This window comes from Photinus pyralis, unplaced genomic scaffold (assembly GCF_008802855.1).
Source record: "Photinus pyralis isolate 1611_PpyrPB1 unplaced genomic scaffold, Ppyr1.3 Ppyr1.4_LG10, whole genome shotgun sequence".
NCBI classification, from domain to species: domain Eukaryota; kingdom Metazoa; phylum Arthropoda; class Insecta; order Coleoptera; family Lampyridae; genus Photinus; species Photinus pyralis.
In genome coordinates, this window is record NW_022170250.1 from 1,481,612 (window position 1) to 1,496,528 (window position 14,917).

Sequence of the window (14,917 nt, forward strand, 5' to 3'; positions counted from 1 at the left end):
AAAATTTTTTTCCGGATCGATCTGAGACAATTTTTCCTTCGGGCCTCAAAAAAAGGCAGTGTATAACCTTCCTTTTTTACCAAAAATCGACTGCACCAAAATTTCTCGGGAAAACACTTTTTCTTATTATTTTTGGTGCGTAGAATCCAAAACAATTCGTACTTTTTCGATCAGACTTCTCAATCAAAAGTTATAGACTAGAAAACAATTTCGAAAGAAAATTCAAAGGGCTGTAACTTTTGAACTAGTAGCCCAATCTTGGAACTGTTTGAAATTATGGATTTTACAGGCCACATTCTATAAGAAAATGTTTTTCCGGGTCGATCTGAGACAATTTTTTTCGGGCTTCAAAAAAAGGCAGTGTACCTACCTACTACAACCTTCCTTTTTTACCAAAAATCGACTACACCAAAATTTCTCGGGAAAACACTTTTTCTTATTAATTTTGGTGCGTAGAATCCAAAACAATTCGTACTTTTACGATCAGACTTCTCAATCAAAAGTTATAGACTAGAAACCAATTTCGAAAGAAAATTCAAAGGGCTGTAACTTTTGAACTAGTAGCCCAATCTTGGAACTGTTTGAATTTATGGATTCTACAGGCCACATTCTATAAGAAAATTTTTTTTCCGTGTCGATCCGAGACAATTTTTTTTTCTTGCGTCAAAAAAGGCAGTGTATAACCTTTCCTTTTTTACCAAAAATCGACTACACCAAAATTTCTCGGGAAAACACTTTTTCTTATTAATTTGGGTGCGTAGAATCCAAATCAATTCGTACTTTTTCGATCAGACTTCTCAATCAAAAGTTATAGACTAGAAACCAATTTCGAAAAAAAATTCAAAGGGCTGTAACTTTTGAACTAGTAGCCCAATCTTGGAACTGTTTGAAATTATGGATTCTACAGGCCACATTCTATAAGAAAAATTTTTTCCGGGTCGATCTGAGACAATTTTTTTTCGGGCCTCAAAAAAAGGCAGTGTATAACCTTCCTTTTTTACCAAAAATCGACTGCACCAAAATTTCTCGGGAAAACACTTTTTCTTATTAATTTTGGTGCGTAGAATCCAAAACAATTCGTACTTTTTCGATCAGACTTCTCAATCAAAAGTTATAGACTAGAAACCAATTTCGAAAAAAAATTCAAAGGGCTGTAACTTTTGAACTAGTAGCCCAATCTTGGAACTGTTTGAAATTATGGATTCTACAGGCCACATTCTTTTCTTTTTAACATGCTCTTGGTGTTAAAAAAGTATAGTGTAAGTAGTATGGGCACTATAACTGGGGTGGGGGTAAATAATATTGAGTTTTACCTTTTTTCCCCGGTGCTACGTTATCCCCACATGTAAAATTAATCTGAATGTTCATACTTCCATGACCGCAATTAACTAATTATACAATAGTAATTAAGTTAATTGAGATAGTGCCACTACAAAATGGCGACTTTTAAAATGGGGCCTAATTGCCGGTTGACTTATTTGGTTCAGGTTCCTAATTAGGCAAAATTAAACTATTAAAATTAATTAATATACCCAATCTAATGTGAATGTAAGCATATTTGACGCTTAATTACTTGTACAGTTAGTAATTAACGTAGGTACAATACAAATTAACATACGTGGGCCAATGCCAACCCACCAACAACTTATCGCTAATTACTATATCTAATGTTATCCATGGATGCGAATAATTACAATGCCCAGCTTCATTAAAATCATCGATGACATAAATTAACGCTTAATTACTGCGCATAAATTAATATGAGCCAATTTCAATCAATTAGTAACGTATTTTAAGTTGATTTATTGACGGTGCGTAATTAATTTGGCGAATCCCTAATAAATATGCATTAATGGGTTTGATTGATTGAAAGAGGGTGCCAAAATTAATTTCTATAGCAAGAACCGTTAAAATTATTAGCCTTCAAGAAGTGCGCGTTTCTGAGAGTGGGTTTTGGGACCTGCGATGGTACCAAAACGAATGCCAAGCGCCCAATTACAGCCCAATGGTTCATTCGAATGAGGCGTAGTTGCCAAACTGATTGAGGAGATTTCAATTTGGCGCCATTCTATCAAGTGTCGGTCCACTTTCGACGCCCTCTAGCGGACGTACTCGCGAAGCGCGACCTCTGGCCTATTTTCGCAACCGACGCCCAAATATTCGAGATAAATCGGTGTTTTGGCAACCCCGCGACACCGAATGTTTTCAAACGTTCCACTTAAACGCGTTATCGCGTTCCGTCGGCGAGTTATCAAAACCGCAATCGCGCATTAAAAACATTTCAATTCATAGTAGTTTTTTAATCGTGCACTTGTCTAATTAAGGAGAGGAAATTAGAGCGAAAATAATGATTAGATCTCTAATATGAAATTAACGCTTAGAGAAGGTAGGATCCAGAAAGCATGAACATGCTCAGGCGTCGTGTGTCGAGGGCGTTCAGAAAGAAGTCCTGCAACGTCGAGCTGGAGTGCCTGAAGGAATGGATGGAGAACAATCCCGATTTGCAATGCAAGATCGACGACCACTGGCTGCTCGTGTTCCTCTCGAGCTGCAAGTACAACGTCGAAAGGACCAAGGCGAAAATCGAGATGTTCTACATCGTACGATACGCGATGCCCGAAATCTTCACGCATCGTGATCCACGATTGCCTCGCGTGCAGCAGATACTCAACTTGGGGTGAGTCTTCCGATGATCTTCTCTGATAACTCGTGAGCGCTTCCAGTTTGTTTGTCCCACTCGTCAATCCAACCGCGGAAGCTAATTACGACACGGTAATCGTGAGAATGACCTTCTTCGATCCTGAGAAAATTCCCATACAGCTCATAATGAAAGTCGACCTGATGATCATCGACGTTTTGCTGACGGACGCGGCGACCCAGTTTAAGGATATTGAGTTTTTGATCGACCTGAAGGACTTCTCCAACAACTACCACGAGCAACTCTCGCCCAACCAGCTGAAGCGGCTCCTCCACTACTTCGAGGACTCGTACCCGGTTAAAGTGAGGGCCGTACACTTCATCAACCCCCCGCCTTTCGCGATGCCCTTCCTCAACCTCTTCACCCTCTTCGTCTCCGAGAAGAACCGGAACAAGGTGAGTCGCGCCGACGCCGCCGATTGTGTCTATCGCGATGTTGCAGATCCGCGTCTACTGCGAGAACGAGGAGTTCGACGTTACCCAAATTTTCCCGCGCGATGCCCTCCCCGTAGAGCTGAACGGCACGAACTCGAGTCTGGAAGAGATGCGCGGTAAACTCGAGCGAATTCGCGCCGCACGTTACCGTAACTTTCATTTTCGTAGCCCAATGGAAGGCCAAGGTCGAGGACTATCGCGATTGGTTCTTGGAGGGTGAGAATCAGCCGACGCCGGATTCGGTAAGTTTGCCGAAGAGCGACGTGGTCGTAACCAATCCGTTCAGTATGGAATAGCGTCGCATTCACATCAAATTCCTTAAGGAAACGTTAGCGTAACCTCTTGTAAGGTTGCACTGTGAGAGAAAGTCGTTACAGATACTAGTACTCATGTGCTGCAAATTCAATTTAAGTAAACAATCCATCACATGACCTACACGTCTTTTATTTACTAGAATGCCTTTTGGATTGCATAACGCGCCTGCATCACTTTTACCACAAACTGGAGCGAACCAAAGGTAGGTCCGCGTTGCAGCCAAAGTTCCACCGAAATTGCCTTAATTGAAGAGATTGTAAACGAAATTAGATTTAAATTTTTCAAAGCGATCCAATTTTCAATTTTTCTTGGAGGGCGCCATTTTCAAAAGAGTACCCTACTCTTCGTAACCTAATCCAGCGATACCTGTAAGTTAGCAGAGCGTTAAGTCTTGATTTTCAAGGAGATAAAAAGTTAGGGGTACTTAAATTTGATTACAGAGATGATTAATACTAATTGTGTGAAGTGCCGTAGACTGTAGAGGATCAATTTTATTTTGCACGATAAACGATGAAATAAAATGATGGGGAGAAATAGAAGTTTGGGACTTATTAAGACACTATACGGACCACAGAAGAGATTGGGGATGGGGGAGATGAAGAGGGGGCATGGAAGAGCAATTAGACGAATAAGAAAATGAAGAGAGCTGAATTAACATTATAGATAAAAAAAGAAGAAAGAAATAGATATATTCAACAGGGAGACGGAGATGACGGCGAGAAGAACGAAGTGGAATAGACACAAAGAGGAAAAAGATGATGGAAGGAGTAGAGTGAAACAAAGAAGATTTCTTCATATTTTTGTATCATATGTTTATATAATGTTGTACCAAAATTTGTCAAATAAATGTAGTAGTGGTAGTTTTTAGCGCATTTCCACAAAAATAAAAAAAAAATGCGCTATTGTGGCCACTTTGTCCGTCCGTCCGTCCGTCCGCTAACTTTGCGACGCTACTAGTTTTTTATCTTAAGAGCTATTGTTCTACTTTTTTCGCTATTTGGTTCGTTATGGTGTCGAGTCTTGTACCAAGGAAGGAATTTTTTCTGTACCGCTTACAAAAAAAGTTATTGTAAAAAAAACAAAAAACCGTTTTTTACATGTTCCATAATTTTACACTTTTGCCGTTTATTAACGATCCTAGAGATCGTTTATAATTTTGCATTGCTATCTGTCGCCTGCCGGTTGGTCTCTCCGTCTGTTCCTTTGTCTGTCTGTCCATCTATCTGTCCGTGTGAACGATAACTTTGTTTAGAAATGTTCGATCGCTTTTACATCTCCGTGAGTTATGAACTGAATTGCATGAAATTCAATATGGGCATAGATTTAGCCATATAATACGCAATGCCAAAAGTTGGATCGAATCGATTCAAAATTCACAGTGCCCTTTTCGCATCTCGACCATTTATAAACCGAATTGCAAACTTTTTTACTTATAAAAGTATTTGAATGAAATTTGATACATAGGCACTTTGAATAAAGGAACGCCAATCAAAACATGCGCAGTGCACGAAATTTGATACATAAGCACTTCGAATAAAGGAAAATCAAACGGTTTTGCGCATGCGCAGTGCCAACTTTTTTATTTATGGAAGAATTTAAATTAAATGTGATACATAGGCACTTGGAATAAAGGAAAATCTAGCGCCAGTTTCAAAATTTTATTTTGCGCATGCGCCGTGCCAACTTTTTTATCTATGGAACTATTTAAGTGAAATTTGATACTTAGGCGCTTGGACCAAAGGAAAATCTTAGTTTATTAGTTAGTTATAGTAAATTAGTTTTAAAATTTAGGTTTGCGCATGCGCAGTTCCAACTTTCTTATTTAGAAAAGCATTGAAATGAAATTCTTCTCATAAACTGAAATTGAAGTAGCACGTCAACAATGGATTGCCCATGTGCAACGCTATCTTTTATATTTGTGGCCGGATTTTTACGATTTTAACAGAAGTTGTATCTTACAAATGGGAAATGAATGCAAGTGGAAATGCGCTTTATGTAAATTGTTTACGATTACTTTTTAACTTGTTTATTTTTAAAACGCCATGTTACGGTCAAACGTCTAATTTAAATGAATTCAATTTCGAACCGAACCCAACGAAGAACAGTTAAAAATAGACTACGTTCATTTCTCTCTAATTTAAAAAGATTCTAATTCTAAACACACAAACACAAAGAATAACAGCAAAAGCTAGAAATGTCAAGTATCCTCAGGAACTGCAACTAATTACAATAACAACATCATTACCACAATGCGTTATTTCACAGTTTCTTGGTCCGTTTCGGAACCGCATTTGTATGGTTCAGTCCACTCGAGCTCAATTACATGCTGGCGAGGTCGCTAGCTGAGCCACAGGGGGGGTAGGTGTTATACGAACAAACTCAAATCATAAGCGGAAAAATAAGCGTGCACAGTGTAGTTTGGAATTTTCCTTTTTATTCTTGTGTACAAACAACTCGAGAATTTGATGCAGTCGGAGTAAATACAAGCTTCATCATCTTGAAAGTTTCCATACAAAAGACAATTGTACGAGAGCAGGTCACAAGAGAGGTTCAACTGCATCACCCACCAGAGCGATTCAGTTTTCAATTTTTCTTGGAGGGCGCGTTTTTCAAAGATGAACCGTACTATTCGTAACCTAAAGAAAAACGTTGATTCCAGCGGTACCTATAAGTTAGCAGAGCGTCAAATTTAGATTTTTCAAATTTAAAAAGGAGATAATAGAAAAACCTTTTAATTCCTACGGACTTTTTTATTTAAAATTGATTACAGAGATATCCGTGGTTAAAACTAATTGTGTAAAGTACCGTTGACTGTAGATAGATTTTGGCCTGTAGAATCAATATTGTCAAACAGTTTTAAGATTGGGCTACTAGATCAAAAGTTACAGCCCCTCGAATTTTTTTTCGAAATTTGCCCATAACTTTTGATTGAGAGGTCTAATCGAAAAAATACGAATCGATTTGGATTCTACGCACCAAAATTACTAAGAAAAAGTGTTTTTCTGAGAAATTTTGGTGCAGTCGATTTTTTGCAAAAAGGAAGGTTATACACTGCCTTTTTTTGAGGCCCGAAAAGAAAATTATCTCAGATCGACCCGGAAAAAAAAATTTCTTATGCAATGTGGCCTGCAGAATCCATAATTTCAAATAGTTCCAAGATTGGGCTACTAGTTCAACAGTTACAGCCCTTTGAATTTTTTTTCGAAATTGGTTTCTAGTCTATAACTTTTGATTGAGAAGTCTGATCGAAAAAGTACGAATTGGTTTGGATTCTACGCACCAAAATTAATAAGAAAAAGTGTTTTCCCGAGAAATTTTGGTGTAGTCGATTTTTGGTAAAAAAGGAAGGTTATACACTGCCTTTTTTTTGAGGCCCGAAAAAAAAATTGTCTCAGATCGACCCGGAAAAAAATTTTCTTATAGAATGTGGCCTGTAGAATCCATAATTTCAAACAGTTTCAAGATTGGGCTACTAGTTCAAAAGTTACAGCCCTTTGAATTTTCTTTCGAAATTGGTTTCTAGTCTATAACTTCTGATTGAGAAGTCTGATCGAAAAAGTACGAATTGTTTTGGATTCTACGCACCAAAATTAATAAGAAAAAGTGTTTTCCCGAGAAATTTTGGTGCAGTCGATTTTTTGGTAAAAAAGGAAGGTTATATACTGCCTTTTTTTGAGGCCCTCAAGAAAAATTGTCTCAGATCGACCCGGAAAAAAATTTTTCTTATAGAATGTGGCCTGTAGAATCCATAATTTCAAACAGTTCCAAGATTGGGCTACTAGTTCAAAAGTTGCAGCCCTTTGAATTTTCTTTCGAAATTGGTTTCTAGTCCATAACTTTTGATTGAGAAGTCTAATCGAAAAAGTACGAATTGTTTTGAATTCTACGCACCAAAATTAATAAGAAAAAGTGTTTTCCCGAGAAATTTTGGTGTAGTCGATTTTTGGTAAAAAAGGAAGGTTATACACTGCCTTTTTTTGAGGCCCGAAAAAAAAAATTGTCTCAGATCGACCCGGAAAAAAATTTTCTTATAGAATGTGGCCTGTAGAATCCATAATTTCAAACAGTTCCAAGATTGGGCTACTAGTTCAAAAGTTACAGCCCTTTGAATTTTTTTTCGAAATTGGTTTCTAGTCTATAACTTTTGATTGAGAAGTCTGATCGAAAAAGTACGAATTGTTTTGGATTCTACGCACCAAAATTAATAAGAAAAAGTGTTTTCCCGAGAAATTTTGGTGCAGTCGATTTTTGGTAAAAAAGGAAGGTTATACACTGCCTTTTTTTGAGCCCCGAAAAAAAAATTGTCTCAGATCGACCCGGAAAAAAATTTTCTTATAGAATGTGGCCTGTAGAATCCATAATTTCAAACAGTTCCAAGATTGGGCTACTAGTTCAAAAGTTACAGCCCTTTGAATTTTTTTCGAAATTGGTTTCTAGTCTATAACTTTTGATTGAGAAGTCTGATCGAAAAAGTACGAATTGTTTTGGATTCTACGCACCAAAATTAATAAGAAAAAGTATTTTCCCGAGAAATTTTGGTGCAGTCGATTTTTGGTAAAAAAGGAAGGTTGTACACTGCCTTTTTTTGAGGCCCTCAAAGAAAATTGTCTCAGATCGACCCGGAAAAAAATTTTCTTATAGAATGTGGCCTGTAGAATCCATAATTTCAAACAGTTCCCAGATTGGGCTACTAGTTCAAAAGTTACAGCCCTTTGAATTTTTTTTCGAAATTGGTTTCTAGTCTATAACTTTTGATTGAGAAGTCTGATCGAAAAAGTACGAATTGTTTTGGATTTTACGCACCATAATTAATAGGAAAAAGTGCTTTCCCGAGAAATTTTGGTGCATCCGATTTTTTGCAAAAAGGAAGGTTATACACTGCTTTTCTTTGAGGCCCGAAAAGAAAATTGTCTCAGATCGACCCGGAAAACAATTTTCTTATAGAATGTGGCCTGTAGAATCCATAATTTCAAACAGTTCCAAGATTGGGCTACTAGTTCAAAAGTTACAGCCATTTGAATTTTTTTTCGAAATTGGTTTCTAGTCTATAACTTTTGATTGAGAAGTCTGATCGAAAAAGTACGAATTGTTTTGGATTCAACGCACCCAAATTAATAAGAAAAAAGTGTTTTCCCGAGAAATTTTGGTGCAGTCGATTTTTGGTAAAAAAGGAAGAAATAGAAATTTGGGATTGGAATAACCACTTTATTTAGAGACTACAAGGAAAACAGAAGAGATGGAGATAAGGGGGAAGAAGAGGAGGCATGGAAAAGCCTCAATTAGAAGCTGAATGAACATTCTAGATGAAAAAGAAATAGAGAAATATACAAATCGAACAGGGAGACAGGGGTCATGGGAAGAACGAAGTGGAAAAAACGAGTGGAGTGAAGCAAAGAAGATTTCTTTATATTATTCTTGTATCATATTTGCTCTTCCGATGTTTCTTCAAAAATTCGTTAAATAAATGTGGTAGTGGAATTTTTTATTTTTAAAGCGCTATGTTACGATCAACCGTCTCACATAAACAATTTTCATGTAAAGAAATGAAAAACTTTTTTATGAGACTAATTTAGATTTATAATAAAATGAACTCAAACAAAGAAACAAAGAATAACAGAAAAAGCTGTCCCGTAACCGGTTTATAGAATATTTCCGGCATTCTCAGTAACTGCAAATATATATTTCCGTTTTGTTTCAGATCCCTGATGGCGTAAGAAAACGCGATGTAAGGGAAGGTCAAGCAGTTCGCAAATGGGAAGTCTCCCCAACTTGAGCGAGATATCAAGGGAAGACGACACCCAACTTTGCAACTCGCGCGGCGCCCCGTGCTCGTTTCGAAATGAGCGCTGCAAGATCAGATACAGACAATCAGAACGCGGCTACCTCCGGCGACCGAAGAAGCACTTCCCATCGCGGTGGACGCCTTGCGATGACGTCACGTTGCAGCAAACGGCAACATCCTCCCCGGCGTCAGCTCGAAGTACAAACATTAATCACGTGGTCAGAAGGAAGGACTCCCTAACCAGCTCGATCGGGGCGACATCTGTCAGACGACTCATTAGCGTAGTCCGAAACTCGCACAATCGCCCCGGTCCCCACTACAATCGCGGAGTCTTAATCCGCCACCTTGTCGTTTTTTGCACGTCGCACCTGTTCCTTAACGCCACCTTCCCGCCGTTCATCGTACTGCAAGGTAGCGTCTCACTATGGACCTTGCCCCAGGTCTTCTTCCCCCTCGGAATCAACGCCGGGTCGACACTCCTCGCGCTGATGTACTCCATGTCGGCGACCTCGACGCTCTTCGCGCCCTACCTGATCAACAAGGTCGGCGTCCACGTCGTGTTGCTATACTCGTACGGCGTCTTCCTCATCTTCTACGTAACGCACATCTATCCGGCCATGTACCTCCTGATACCGGTCTACGCGGTCTTAGGAATCGCACTGGGCCAGCTCACGCTAAGTTACGTCTCCCTCCTGATGGGCCTCTCCACGAAGATGAGCTGCGCGATATCCGACTACGAGGACGATCTACGCGTGTCGCGCCTCGCGGTCATCATTCGTAGATTCGCGCGCGCGATTCAAGCCTCGCAAGACTTGGGCCTTATCTTCGGTTCCCTTATGGTCGCGATGATAATCGGCTACTGGAGGCCGAACCAGTACGCCGCCCCCTGTACGGAATCGGACAATTTCAACTGTACAAATTGTGCTCAAACCGAACCTTGCACTGCCGCCTGCCCTCTCACTTTTACAAAGAACTGTAGTAGCGATCCCGACACGAAGACAATCGTAGAAAATCTCGATTCTATTTTTGATATTGACGAGCACGGCAACAGGATCTGCGGTGCCGCGGCGTGCGCGTCCCAGTTCGCCAACTTTCCGGTCGTCCACCCGACCGTCGCCTTCACGCTCCTGATCATATTCGTCGCGTTCACGACGCTCGCGTTGGTCATCACCGTCGTCGGACTCGGCCGGCTCAAGACCTACGTCAATCAGGACGCGCTCGACAATCTCGAGTTTACGACGTCGCTGAGGGCGATTCTCGAAGCGTTTAAGGATATCAAGTTGCAGTTGGCCGCCCCGCTCGCGGTTTTCATGGGGTTGGAGCAGGGATTTGTGTACACCGACTTTAGCAAGGTAGGTAAAGTGACCCCCACCTATTTACAATAAAAATGAACAGTGCAGTACAGTCTCACTGATATAACAGAGAAGAAAGGCAGGCCGACAAGTTCACTGTCACATCTTCCATGGACCACCTTTTTCGTATCGACCGCCGATTGCCATCCACCGCCTTGTACACTCTATAGGGGAAGGGACAACTGTCGCAACTTTTATTGGTTGGCATTTTCGTATCGACTGCCTTGTACACTCGATAGGGGAAGGGACACTCCCCGATTGTTATCGACCGCTTTATACACTTAATAGGGGAGGAAGAACAGTCGCATCTTCCCCTTTTATGGAACGACCGCCTTTTTCGTTTAATTGTATGGAATACCCATACCACCAGCAATGTAAAATTCGATAACGATTTCCCTTTAACCCTCAGAAGTCCCATCGTGCTTTATTGGAAATGACAACAGAACTAACGTGTGCACTGGGGGTATTCCATTCCCCCCAGACCCCCCGGTGTTACGTTTCTTAGAGAAAGAAGATGATGTGATCATTTTTCACAAATAAAATCATGAGATTCCTCAAGGCTAAACGTTTTATGCAAGAAAATGCTACCGGGGGGTCTGGGGGGTATGGAATACCCCCCAGTGCACACGTTAGTTCTGTTGTCTTTTCCAATAAAGCACCATGAAAGTTCTGAGGGTTATAGGGAAACTGTTATCTCATTTTACATTGCTGGTGGTATGGCTGGGGGGTATTCCATACCCCCCAGACCCCCCGGAGTTACATTGCCAGTACTACTTCTTAGGGGAAGAAGATGATGTGATTATTTTTTACAAATAAAATCATGAGATTCGTCAAGGCTAAACGTTTTATGTAAGAAAATACTACCGGGGGGTCTGGGGGGTATGGAATACCCCCCAGTGCACACGTTAGTCATTATGCCAGTACTACTTCTTAGGGGAAGAAGATGATGTGATTATTTTTTACAAATAAAATCATGAGATTCGTCAAGGCTAAACGTTTTATGTAAGAAAATACTACCGGGGGATCTGTGGGGTATGGAATACTCCCCAGTGCACACGTTAGTTCTGTTGTCATTTCCAATAAAGCACCATGAAAGTTCTGATAGTTATAGGGAAACTGTTATCTCATTTTACATTGCTGCTGGTATGGCTTGGGGGTATTCCATACCCCCCAGACCCCCCGGAGTTACATTGCCAGTACTACTTCTTAGGGGAAGAAGACGATGGGATTATTTTTTACAAATAAAATCATGAGATTCCTCAAGGCTAAACGTTTTATGTAAGAAGATACTACCGGGGGGTCTGGGGGGTATGGAATACCCCCCAGTGCACACGTTAGTTCTGTTGTCATTTCCAATAAAGCACCATGAAAGTTCTGAGGGTTATAGGGAAACCGTTATCTCATTTTACATTGCTGCTGGTATGGCTGGGGGGTATTCCATACCCCCAGACCCCCCGGAGTTACATTGCCCAGTACTACTTCTTAGGGGACGAAGATGATGTGATCATTTTTCACAAATAAAATCATAAGATTCCTCAAGGCTAAACGTTTTATGCAAGAAAATGCTACCGGGGGGGTCTGGGGGGTATGGATACCCCCCAGTACACACGTTAGTTCTGTTGTCATTTCCAAAAGGCACCATGAAAGTTCTTGATAGTTATAAGGAAACTGTTATCTCATTTTACATTGCTGCTGGTATGGCTGGGGGTATTCCATACCCCCCGTTACATGAGGGGGTTATAGGGAAACTGTTATCTCATTTTACATTGCTGGTGGTATGGCTGGGGGGTATTCCATACCCCCCAGACCCCCCGGAGTTACATTGCCAGTACTACTTCTTAGGGGAAGAAGATGATGTGATTATTTTTTACAAATAAAATCATGAGATTCCTCAAGGCTAAACGTTTTATGCAAGAAAATACCACCGGGGGATCTGGGGGGTATGGAATACCCCTCAGTGCACACGTTAGTTCTGTTGTCATTTCCAATAAAGCGGCATGAAAGTTCTGAGGGTTATAGGGAAACCGTTATCTCATTTTACATTGCTGCTGGTATGGCTGGGGGGTATTCCATCCCCCCCAGACCCCCCGGAGTTACATTACCAGTCCTACTTCTTAGTGGAAGAAGATGATGTGATTATTTTTTACAAATAAAATCATGAGATTCCTTAAGGCTAAACGTTTTATGTAAGAAGATACTACCGGGGGGTCTGGGGGGTCTGGAATAGCCCCCAGTGCACACGTTAGTTCTGTTGTCATTTCCAATAAAGCAGCATGAAAGTTCTGAGGGTTATAGGGAAACCGTTATCTCATTTTACATTGCTGGTGGTATGGCTGGGGGGTATTCCAGACCCCCCGGAGTTACATTGCCAGTACTACTTCTTAAGGGACGAAGATGATGTGATCATTTTTCACAAATAAAATCATGAGATTCGTCAAGGCTAAACGTTTTATGCAAGAAAATACTACCGGGGGGTCTGGAATAGCCCCCAGTGCACACGTTAGTTCTGTTGTCATTTCCAATAAAGCAGCATGAAAGTTCTGAGGGTTATAGGGAAACCGTTATCTCATTTTACATTGCTGCTGGTATGGCTGGGGGGTATTCCATACCCCCCAGAGGTACATTGTCAGTACTGCTTCTTAGGGAACGAAGATGATGTGATTATTTTTTACAAATAAAAGTCCTGGAATTTTTTCCAGTCGGTAGCCTATACCTTGAAGATGTGCCAGACGGACATCTAATTTCGCTCTCTCAAGAAGGGGGAGGAGGGCATGAATTATTTCCTGAGATACTGTTTGTAAATGTAAAACGTGCATAACTACCCTTCATGGTATTCTAATTAAAGGTCTCAACAAAAAGAACGGTTTTCTAACAACTAGCGCCCTACTTTCTGACGCCTTAACAAAAAGGGGGGTGGGGGGAGTTTCAACTGGTTTTATCCTTCATGGTACTCTAATGAAAGGGCTCAACGAAAGGAATTAATTTCTACCAACCATAGTCTTCTCCTCGACTCCTTATCGTGATCAGATATAAATAATCCATTATATCTCAAGAACAGATTGTCAGAGGATGGTACTCACAAAGGGCGATTGGGACGTCTGGACGAAATATGTCTATTGGTGATGTGAAAACTTTACGAGCGAATATCTGGAAAAGGCGTTGTCGGAGGAAAGTACCGACAAAGGCAAAATGAATTGCCTGGACGAGTTGTGCACAATAATTTATACTTTGGATCTATCAAACCCAGCAGTAATGTCAGTAATTTCACCTGTTACAGTCCTACATCGTCTGCACGCTTGGAATCCAACACGTAAACCTCGTGTTCCTCAGCATGGGTGTCCTGCAGTCGGTGGCGGCGTGCACGCTCAGCATGCTACTGAAGTCAATTCAGCGTTACTACGTCGTCAGTAAGTGCCACCATGCGGACTCCACCAGTACTAATCTTGCTCTGTTGCAGTTGTCGGCTTCATATTCCAGTGCTGCGTCCTGATGGTGCAGATACTGTGGAAGCCGATGAGCGACGACCCCGCCCTCTTTTACGTGGTGCCGGCGGTTTGGGGCGTCTGCAACGCCATCTGGGAAATACTCACCCTGTGTAAGGCAAGCGGAGACCAAATCCTCCCAAACTAACCGATCGAATTTCAGCCCTTCTGACGTCACTCTACGCGGACAATTGGAGCGCCCCCTTTTGCATTTCGAATTTTTTTCGATTCCTCGGCTTGACGGTCTCGTTCCTTTTCCACAGTCTACTCTGCAACTGGATCAAGCTGTACGCTCTCGCGACGCTCATGTTGTTCGCCGTCATTCCGTTTTTCTGTTTAGAGCTGCGACTGGCGAAGTCAAATAAAAATCTCGACACGAGCAGATTATGACTCATTTGTTCAAATTTTATAAATAAATATTACGTATGACGTTTATTATAAATTCGATGTAAATCGTCCGCCAACCTCAACCCTTTTTCATAGTTCATCCTGTTTTGTTGTCGCTCAGGACTAATGACAGCCTTAAAATAAAGAGAAGCCACTGCATTCGACGAAAAGAAAGGTTGTTCTCATGATTTCCTGCAATTATAACGTATGCAACATTGCGTGTATGAGAAATGCCGTTAACTTTAATTGTTTGAAATCGTTTTCATTTTTGGTGTAAATGTTCGCTCAATTTATGTTGTTTTGATTACTTGGGCCATGTAACCTTCCATACCGTTTTTCACCGACTAAGTTTCCGGTCTTTCAGAATATTCATGATAACAACAATATTTAATAAACAAACTTTTCTATTTTGCGTTTCTTCCCTACTGTACTTCAGGTCATCATACGTTTATGACACTTCTATAAAC

General features: G+C 40.8%; 2 protein-coding genes across 5 annotated transcripts; both read left to right on the top strand.

Moving 5' to 3' along the window:
- Positions 1-1,939: 1,939 nt before the first annotated feature.
- On the top strand, positions 1,940-4,043 carry LOC116161966 (retinol-binding protein pinta-like). 4 transcript variants are annotated; one of them, XM_031475478.1, is made up of 6 exons: positions 1,941-2,677; positions 2,724-3,093; positions 3,140-3,248; positions 3,301-3,374; positions 3,587-3,649; positions 3,922-4,011. In XM_031475478.1, exons 1-5 carry the CDS (start codon positions 2,403-2,405, stop codon positions 3,605-3,607), a joined length of 849 nt encoding a protein of 282 aa, XP_031331338.1. In that variant the 5' UTR covers positions 1,941-2,402; the 3' UTR covers positions 3,608-3,649; positions 3,922-4,011. The 4 variants fall into 4 exon arrangements, with proteins under 4 accessions (XP_031331335.1, XP_031331338.1, XP_031331336.1 ...); XM_031475475.1 differs by lacking the exon at positions 3,587-3,649 and having other exon boundaries at positions 1,940-2,677; positions 3,922-4,035; XM_031475476.1 differs by having other exon boundaries at positions 3,587-4,043.
- A 5,102-nt stretch (positions 4,044-9,145) lies between these two features.
- LOC116161946 (protein unc-93 homolog A) lies at positions 9,146-14,496 on the top strand (the record flags this gene model as incomplete). The annotated part of the gene is given in 4 exon segments (XM_031475444.1): positions 9,146-10,581; positions 13,859-13,988; positions 14,039-14,176; positions 14,227-14,496. Coding segments are annotated over 4 exon segments (1,878 nt in total). The 3' UTR covers positions 14,454-14,496.
- Positions 14,497-14,917: the final 421 nt, after the last annotated feature.